At 41.6% G+C, this 9,946-nt stretch overlaps 1 protein-coding gene across 1 annotated transcript; it reads right to left on the bottom strand.

Annotated features, from left to right (window-relative positions):
* Positions 1-1,398: 1,398 nt before the first annotated feature.
* On the bottom strand, positions 1,399-9,689 carry LOC119730027 (ficolin-3-like). Its single transcript, XM_038202817.1, has 6 exons — positions 9,650-9,689; positions 8,880-9,020; positions 6,525-6,644; positions 5,277-5,398; positions 2,433-2,694; positions 1,399-1,622 (listed from the first exon to the last, which is right to left on the bottom strand). Exons 1-6 carry the CDS (start codon positions 9,687-9,689, stop codon positions 1,399-1,401), a joined length of 909 nt encoding a protein of 302 aa, XP_038058745.1.
* Positions 9,690-9,946: the final 257 nt, after the last annotated feature.

Raw genomic sequence — 9,946 nt, 5'->3', positions numbered from 1 at the left:
AGGACTTGTGATGGACCTGACTACATCCCTGCATCATACAGATTCCCAATAAAATGCGTCCTCACAAAATGTGTGTTTGCAGAATAAGACACTATATTGTCTTCTTTTTAGTAAACCAAAATGGAGTTAAAGAGAGCGAAAAGAAATTCGTTGGCTGTGCTTTTAGTTTATCCGCAAAAGCTGTGGAAATCAAACTTTTAAATGAGTGAACATCAATATTGATGTGAACATAAATTGATGTTTTAAATACAGTTCAATATGCCATATCATTCACAAATAAAAACTACGCATTGGTAGACATATAATGCCGAAGACAGCTAAAATTCTGGATTCTAATTTTTTCGACGTGTGACCCTGGGTGTTAAAGAGCCGAAAAGTGGGAAGAGGACTCGGCGACTTGGTTTCTGTTTTGTGCTGGTTTATTCTGGATAAACGGGAAAAAGGAAAGCAAATAATGACATGGTCTTTCCTCGTCTCCGGTCAGCATTGCAAGGACAACTAATATTTACAAACACGTTATTAAATGAATAAATAAATCGAAATAAGAGTGCAAACTATCTGCATCATATTCTATATCTAAGAAACACTTACATATTAGCGATAAGTTTGAATAAAATGGAAAATGGCGGCTTTTTCGTGGTTTCCTGCCAAACCGTATCTTACGGCCGCCATCCTGGAAAATAACGGTTTTTACAGAAAAATAGCATCAAAATCCAAGATAATGAAACAAAATACTTCAAACTACTCGTGCCACAAGATCAAGAAGATAATGCAATACTAGTTTACATTAAATCTAGACTGATTAATGTTAAGAATAAATCGAACTTGGAAATTAACGCGAACATTGCTCACATGAATCTGTGCTTCGAAAGAGCAACACTTACAAGCAGAATCGTTGAGAAAATTACATCTATACATCTACATAACTTTTCATGATAAATTAACTATGAAATGTAAAAGGTAAAAGTACCAAATATTTACCTGCGTAAACGGGAAAAGGAAAGCAAATTATGACATGGTCTTTCCTCGTCTCCGGTCAGTATTGCAATGACGCTAACCAGGGTCCTGTTGACTAAGGCTATTGTGAATGGCCGTTGGTTATTTAAATAATAATGGAACAGATTTAAATAAGAAAACAGTACTTTGGGAGAAACTACAAAATTATGGGGGGGGGACCTTTTTCAGGCTGGTGACAGACATAAGTCTTATTTTGTTTAAAGACATTACCGTGTAATACCCCGTTTTTTGTATATCGGACAGGTTCACTCCATTCTCTTTTGAATCTTGCAAAAACAATCTTTTCAATCTTTATTACCAAACCGAAAAACAAGGTTAGACCAAGAAAATTACTACCCAAGTCACACGCGACGAATCTCGAGGGTGCAATATCTTATTTCGTCACCTGACACCGCGGTAATCTTGCCCCGTGTAGTTGACGGGATAGGAATACTCCCCATTCAGGTTAGTTGGCACGAGATCCACATTCCCGACTCCTCCAGTACAAGTCTTGAACCACCAGCCTCCCTTCAGCTGAGCGGCACAATTGGCGTTGCCATCGGCGTCATTGTCGCGATCGTAGGTTGAGAACGGCTGGCCTGAGTGAATGTTAGCGAGAGACTTGCCTACCAAACGGAAAATTAAAAAATGACATGTGTTGAGGTTTATCGAAAAGTATTGTGCAATTCTTTTTAGATAATCAAGTAGATTCTTTGTCAACACAGCTTACGCGAAATGCATGGCTTTTTTTTTTATGTTGATCAAGCTAAATGCAGTATTAGTGGGTCGGGTGCCCGGCAGAAGGGCATATGAGCGTTCTGACACGAAAATTACTTTTCAAGAAAAGAAAGGCTTTAACGTTCCCCATACGTACTATAAATCGTACTGATTTTATATTTGTCACAAGTATGAATCATAATTCTTGGAACAATTGTGTTAATTTCCGAAGGAAATGCTTAAATTTCATTGAAATGTTTTCTGCCTATGCCCTGTTGCTGGGAACATTTTGGTAATTACGCGTTTGCGCATAAGCTAGGGCGTACGCGCATATGCCCTTCTGCGTCCTGGCCATTGATCTCCATGTGTATATGGAGATCAATGGTCCTGGCACACTGCGTCCTGGAAAGCGCCCAATTGGGCTACAAAACGCGTTTTGAACGAAATGGTTTTAACTGGAAAGAACATTTCAAAAGTAAGATATAAGCATCCACACAACCATCCTTCAAAAACCGGGTGTTTTTGTGTTGTTTCTGTGTGAGAACGGCTCTTAGTGTCCACTTTTGCGACTGTTCGTGCTAATTGTAATTTCAGCCGTCAAGTGTTCAGGACGCGTCCTTGTATAATTCGAATTATGTTTTGAGGTTCTTATAGGAATTGTAATTACAGTAGTACTTTTTTAAGGCAAGTAGATCAGTTGATACCTGCTGGGTTCTTACCTGCTGGCCATGCACTCAATGGCTGCACATGTAGTGTGTAATTATCACCTGCAATCCTGAACAGCTTCAGGTATATATCGGTCAGCTGGGGTGCATCTTTCACATGAAACTGTACGTGCAGTTCCCAACGGCCTTCCGAGGTCAGTTGGCGGACTATCTCGTTGCCCAGCCAGAAATCCGCCGTCAGATCACCGAAGCCGTCTCGGTACTCGGCCCAGCTACGGGTGAAATTCACCACATCTGAATAGCGCATCTGAATCACCTAAAACGGATAAACAATGACAGATATTAGACGAGTGGTTTTGCAGGGCAGGCGTGTACGCCGGGGGCGGTTTTTTTTCTTCTCAAACGACATCCGTATGGGGAGTACGCTATGACGTTTTGGACTTTACTTCTCTTAAAAACATGAGAAAAGACATAAAATTAGGGGGGGGGAAATGAATTCGAACGTAATGACATTTGGATTTTATTTCCCTTTAAAAACATATCCTCAAAAGCCTCAGATAAAAAAAAAATCGCGTACAAAAAATTAATGGTGATTCGAACCCATACCGCGAGGGTCCCTCGCGATGCAAAATCACGATCCTAACCAACTGAGCCATCAAACTACTCAAAAATCTTGGAAATTCATGGCAATAATGCGTACGTATCATAAAAGTTCGTAGAGGGCGCTCAATAGCCATGTAATGCGGATGTTGTTTGGGGAAAAATAATTTTTAATAATTTAAAAAAATATTGTTAATAATCTTAAATAATTAACTAGCCTAGCTTGGTCAAGGCGTCGGTCATTAGCCGTCCGCACGGTAACCGGCGGCCAAAGTTTTATTCTCGCCGCCCAACAGTGCAAAAAAAACCCATAGATGCGAACATCGACCTCATGCAGCCTCTTATATGCAAATAAACTGGATCCAAAAGATCGCCTCGGTCCAACCGTCCGCGAAAGCTTATGTTTTGCTTTATTTTGCGCTAGACTTCTAGCGCACGACCTCGTTTGTAGTCTGGTTCCCTGACCAATCGATTCTGGCTATTTCTGATGAATCGTAGGTCAGGTACCCGCTAGTATCTACACAAAATATGTAGAAACATACGGCACGTGACTAAAACGAGAGCAATGCCTCCTTTTTCCGAAAATGGCCGAAGTTTGCCGAATGTTTATTTTTAGAAATTAAAAACTAAGTTGATAATTAATATTCATAAATTGCATCAATAAACTTCGATGATGATTGTGTGCATCATTTATGCACTAGGATCCTCCAGGGGGCGAGCTTTGCTGCGTATTTGAATCAGGCGACGGTTACTGGGATTTTCCCAAACTCGGCGTGGTCTCCATTTTGGCTTCGCCTGCTTTTAGATGATATTTGGGTCCCTAACTTTTAAGATTACGGGTCAACCTTCGTCAATGTTTTCTTACAGAAATATCAAACTGTATGACATATTATGAAGCAGGTAATGTTTTTGAAAAAATACGATTGGAACGTTAAAAGCTATAGTGATAGAGCGAATTCGTAAACAAAGCCGAGCTTTGAAAAAGGGCCGTCAATGTCGTCATATTTATCTTTACCCACGAAGGCTGCCTGACCTACAATTTAGACGTCTGGGCGTCGGGGGAAATTGTCTGGTCAGGGAACCAGACTACCTCGTATGCGAATGCAGATAGAGGTAGGCGGGGCTAATTTGTAGAGTGTCCAATCACACCTTGGTAAATCACGACGTCATACAATATATAAATGGATGACATTGCGATTTACCAAGGTGTGATGGGACACTCCACAAATTAGCCCCGCCTACACGTATCTGTATTCGCATACGAGGTCGTCCGCTAGAATGTGTACAACACAAATGGCAGAGATTCAGCGTTGTTTGTAATCCGAAGATATGTCGTGTTGCTTGAATTCTGCAGTGGATGAATTATTCCTCGAAGATTTTCGACCCGAGCAGCGGAAGGCCTAATAATACCTCATGGTCACGATGTTTTCGTGAATTTGCCGACAGGTTATGGGAAATCCATCGATGGGAAATCCATAATTTTTCAGGCAGCTCCGTTCTGCTCAGAGCTGCTCAGACCAAGCACAAAGCCCATACCTCACCGCGCCCAGGACGGCATTGATGCAGGATCAACTCGATTCGTTGACTGCTTTGTACGCAACAATCGACCTATGAGAAAACGACTTTTTAAGGTCAGCTCAGGTTATTACCATAATGAGCACCAGTGCACCACCCCAAAAGCTTACGCGGACGGTTGGACTAAGGCGTTCGTTCGGGTCCTTAGAATACATGAGGAAGCATAAAGCGCAGATTTCGAAATTCGGGGGGCGGGGTGCCAAAGCACGCCTTCACTCACCCCCCCGCCTTCCCCCCATCAATTCCCCCCCCCCCCTCCATTTATACTGAAAGTTAGATCCGCCCCTGTTCATGAATTTCAATCAAGCAAACCAGCTCATAATTATTCATGACGAGACTGCGCCTCACCCTGCCCATTTCGCGGGATGGGCGGCTTTTCCGCTTCGCGGGCGATTGGATTGGGTTGGGTTGGGCTGGGGGGGGGGGGAGGGTTAAGCCTGTCTGGGTTTGCATGTGCTTTGCTTGCTTCGGTTCGGTTGGAAACTTGCTTAAGCATGTTCTCATTATGTTTATCTCTTGTGCTCACCAAACATCCATCTGTAGGAAAGCATCAAACTGGCCTACGAATGATGTGTTATGTTGGGTATTAAGTTGACATGAACAGTTCCACAATGGGGGTTGACGGTGCCCCCTCCCCCTGCCCTCTCCGGTCCCTCCCCTTTCCCCGTCTCAGGTCAGCGGGGACGGGCCTGTGTATCCAGGGATACTGCAGGAGGAACTTACCATCCAACCATTGTAGCAGAAAACAGCCAAACCATTTGGATACTGCGGCGGGTATATAGTGATGACACCGCCATTTATCCCGCCATCATAACTCTCCTGACAGCCAGCATATCGGGGACCATCTACAATCAATTAAAAGGAATATACAACATTTGCAAACATCAAAAACCAAAACTACAAAATTATCACGAAATACTTTTATGTACTGTTAGTGAATGACAGTCTAAAGCATCCTGTAAAATCATGGACCTGGTGTGCTGGCATTATCAAGAAAAGTGGTATTTTTGTATCAGTTTCCAACGCTGGTCGGCCGACCAGCGTTGGAAAAACTGGCTCTTTTCAAATACTCAGTGCTCCCAATTTGTCATATTTAGTTAGTCCGTATTTTATTTGCAATTGATTACGCACCAGGGGTATAAGCCAGCTAGACAGATTCCCTGACCTTACAATTCCTCAACGTTTATAAATTGCTCTGTATAATCTGAGCGGGTCAGGGACAGACTACAAGAATATGATCGTTTTTCTTGTTTTGTTTTCAGCGTCTTCGAACCCAATACTTCAAACAAGTCAGTGTTACAATATTTGCTATAAAATACTTACCCCCCAAATTCACCATTTCCGAAAATAACAGCAAAAGCAAATGTTGTTTATTCATTTTAATCAATTGATGTCGGGATTGAAGATAAAATGACCAAATGGATCTCTTTTAATAAGACGTAACCCTCTTTTGCGTCCAATATAGCAAAATTAGATTTTGAATTGAACACTCTTTCTTAAGAAAAATCATCGATCATGAATGTATATACTATAATCACACACAAAATATTTGTATGTTTCGACGACGAGTTTCAAGCCTAAAGCCCGTCACACTTCTCCAGTTTTACCGGTTCACCGGATCATCCGACCATCGTACATAGGTGTGCTCTGATAATTCGGACCGATCTGACCGTACACCGGGCGGCCGGATGAAATCAAACATTCGCATTTCGCATCCGATTTCACCGGAACCGATGTCACAGAAAAATACCTATATTCACGAAGGAAGTCACATGATTCAAGATCGACGACTGCCATTTTGTAATCATGGGACTGGTCATTATGTGACTGATCATCATGTGATCGATTATAGAACGTAATCGGACACGTGCGGGTAACGTTGCGGTACGGTCGAACCCCAACGGTGATGGAGTTATCCGGTGAACCGGTAAAATCGGAAAGGTGTGCGCCGGTATTTAGTTTTTGTCGCACCTGTATATGACTCTGTCGATTCAACAGTCGAGATGGTTAGTTCAGTGGTTGGCTGGTCGGTAGTCGCCTTGGATTCCGTCGACACGTCGACTTTCTGACCAGATGGGTCGTGTGTGTTTCCTTAAAGAGAAAAACAATCTTTATGATACATGTAGATATCAACTTGCCTAGTTCTTGCGTCCTCGTGCATAGAAATTTGAGCACCTTATGGTTTCTTTGGCCCTTTCCTTTTTATTGGCAGGGAGGTTGGAGTAAAGATTTGTTAATTTTTGAAAGGAGGAAAACAAGCATGTGATTTTTGTTGAGTATTACCAATGTTTAAAATGATATTATTATTTTGATTGAAAACTATTTAAAATGTCCAAGATTTTTTTGCAAAATTTCGACAAAAAACGAGAAAGGTGCTTCATAAAAAAACGTATTTGGGCAGAAATAGTTGAGGATTAACTCATGTGCCTTCCAGACCTGGGCGTAAATATATATTTTTTTCCTGCAGGCCACGAAAGTCATTTCTTTCCTAAATTGTGTTAAATCAAGTCCTACTGAGCTATAGGAAGGTTTAGCTGTCATTAAACTCCATCAAGACCAAGTATATCGTATTCAGCAGACCACAGCTGTAACATATCCATCAAAATAGACGGTGACCCAATAACAAAGGTTCATGATATTACATTTCTGGGTGTGTTTATTGATGACATGATATCGTGGGCTGATATGTCATCTCTCGAAATATTGGTGTTCTGTCCAAACTTCTTATTTCCTTCCATCTTCGACACTATGCACCCTTTACAGCGCGTCCCAAAATACCCGCAACTTCTTTTTTTGGGGAGTCTCTAGGCCAGCGCGGAAACACGTACCGCCATTATTTTTATACCATATTAAAGCTTTGAATCGCAACATTATTCCTGGCGAGTATCGGTTTGATATTTCAAAGAGTTTTATACTTATTTGTGTTTAAAAGAGGAATGATGAAAACATACTCAGCAGATTTAAAGGAAAATCGATGATGCGGTACATCAGATGCAAACTCGAGTCACACTTGGAGCGCGCTTTTTGAATCGGTACGTACTTGCACGAGAATTTCAAATTTGAACTTGAAACTAAGAACAACACTGTGAACTCATTTAAGGTGTAGTCTACGTGGATCGAAAAGAATAGGACACACAGAAAGTAAAAGATAACGAGATTGTCACATAAGGCCAACAAAAAAAAGTCTCCGGTTTCTGGTATGCGCGCGCGTCGCCGTAGCCATGCGCGTCGGCTAAATGAAAAAGGTTGTTATTCAATGAAAGATGATGTCTCAAAACCGCCATACTCACTGGTTTGACTGGAATCCTGCTGCTGCACAGTTTTAACGTGTTTTTAGATTGGGTTATGGTCGAGAATAAGCTTTATGTGGCCTCTCTGGACTTCCATATATTTGCACTAAGTTTAGTCGAGGACCATTTGCAGTCATCAGCCGACATTTGAAGCAAAAAAATCAGGTAAAAAAAAAAAAAAAGCCGCGTCACCGCACCACTTTTTGGGCAAGCTCCATACCAGAAACCGGAGACTTTTTTATTTTGGCCTTATGAACATGATGAACCATTTCCACATTAGTAAAAATGCACAGGATTGATTTTCTTTGAAATCGATTTGGTTTGTTGTTGACATGCCTTTATTTGAACACGAATCAATTGAACACCATTTTGAAAATCAAACTTACACTAACCAGAGATAACCAAAGATTCCAACCTTTAAAATGATATATAAACAATGTCGGTGCGTGTTTTTGCGGCGACACTAAAGCCTCGCAAACAAAATGTTGCGGGTGTTTTGGGAGGCGCTGTATACTCATCTTGCCATACCTTAATAATGTTCTATCGATTGAGAACCATTCCGTCACCAGCATGACGCATGCGCATAATCGTCATTGACTATATTGTTTGCAGAAAAAAAAGTAATTGCGACATTGGCGTCAACCCTTTTTTAGGACGTCCCACATTTTGTGAGGGCGTCCTTTTTTCTTTTTTTTTTAGGGGGGGGGATTTCCTCTCACAAAATCCTCCTCTCATATGGGGAAATGCAGGTTTTGATTCTCATAATTAATCATTATTATAGCAAGATTACATGTACATCTGTCGGCGTGGCGCAGCGTGATTGGTTTCAGTTAGTGCAAACATTTACATATTTACAAAAGTCTTCAATTTACTGATTTCTTGAATAAACATTTTTTCTCGTTTAAAAACAAGAAATGCGAATTCGCCCCCAAGGAATTTTTGATAGGAAACAACTATTGATAAGCCCAAAAGTAGGTTAAGTGCGTGTTTAAGATATCAACAAACTAAATAGCTTTGATCACTAAGTTCTCCTTACCAGTCGAGTTTCGTGTCCCTGTGCATCGTTGGTGTAGTTCTCGAGAGGCTGCTTGCATCCAATGTTCACCGGGAAGCGGCTCCGGTGCCAGGCCGAAGTAACTGCAAGTCCTCAACTGACTCTCAGCAATAACTATTTGTACTGCAGATTGAAATTGAACCAATCACCATTGGTGAATGTGTAGCCTGCAGAATTGGCGAAATATTGTTTACTGTGATGGTTGGATTGAGCTTAGGGGTAAATCCCAAGGTGGACAGGGGAATGTACACTGTAAACAAAACCCGTAAAAACACTGTCCATTTCCCGTATTGTTTACGGTTTAGTACCGTTATTCCTCGAACCGTCACAAGAAAGAACGTGCTACGTGCATTTCCAGTAAAACTTGGTGCCCTGACGCAGGCTGGGATTCACAATGGTTTGTATTCGTAACTTTTCAAAACCCCTCCCCTTTCAAACCCTTACAACCGCCTAGTTTTTAAAGCTGTGATTCGTGTGCACTCACGCAACGTTCGCTACGTGCTGATCATTGGGACGTCAAAGTTTTGGTATTGCGAAATTTGAAGAGTCAAGCAGCTAATCCTGCGGTATTGACCAGCAATATGTTGACCCCTTTCTGTGGGATCGGTAAAAAGTTGTAAATGAAAATTACAACTTAAAGATAATTTCACCTTAAGTGATTTGAAAACCACTATGCGTGTAAAAGACAAGCTGCAAGACGTATGCATACCCCACTCCCAGCTGCTGCAACTGGAACCTACCCCCCTCCCTACCCCTACACTCAGCTCTGACGCCACCCACTTTGTATTCCATTACTTTACGGCAAATTGCCGTTAAATTTACGGGAAATTCGCGTTAAAATTACGGTCACCGTCATTTTTGGAAACCCGTAACTGACCGTAATTTCACGGTCTTTTGTTGGCAACCCGTTTGACAGTGCTTTTACCGTAAAATTACGGGCAAATTTTTTACAGTGTATCGTCGGTTGCACCACACACCGGCGTATCTCGATTTTTTTGCCAAATTGAGTTTTTATTACTTCATCAAAGTGCTCATTGTCAGAAAGTTTT

The sequence above is a fragment of the Patiria miniata genome, unplaced genomic scaffold (assembly GCF_015706575.1).
Source record: "Patiria miniata isolate m_02_andy unplaced genomic scaffold, ASM1570657v1 HiC_scaffold_22, whole genome shotgun sequence".
NCBI classification, from domain to species: domain Eukaryota; kingdom Metazoa; phylum Echinodermata; class Asteroidea; order Valvatida; family Asterinidae; genus Patiria; species Patiria miniata.
The sequence above is the reverse complement of the archived record's forward strand: the minus strand, read 5'-3'. Positions and strand labels throughout refer to the sequence as shown.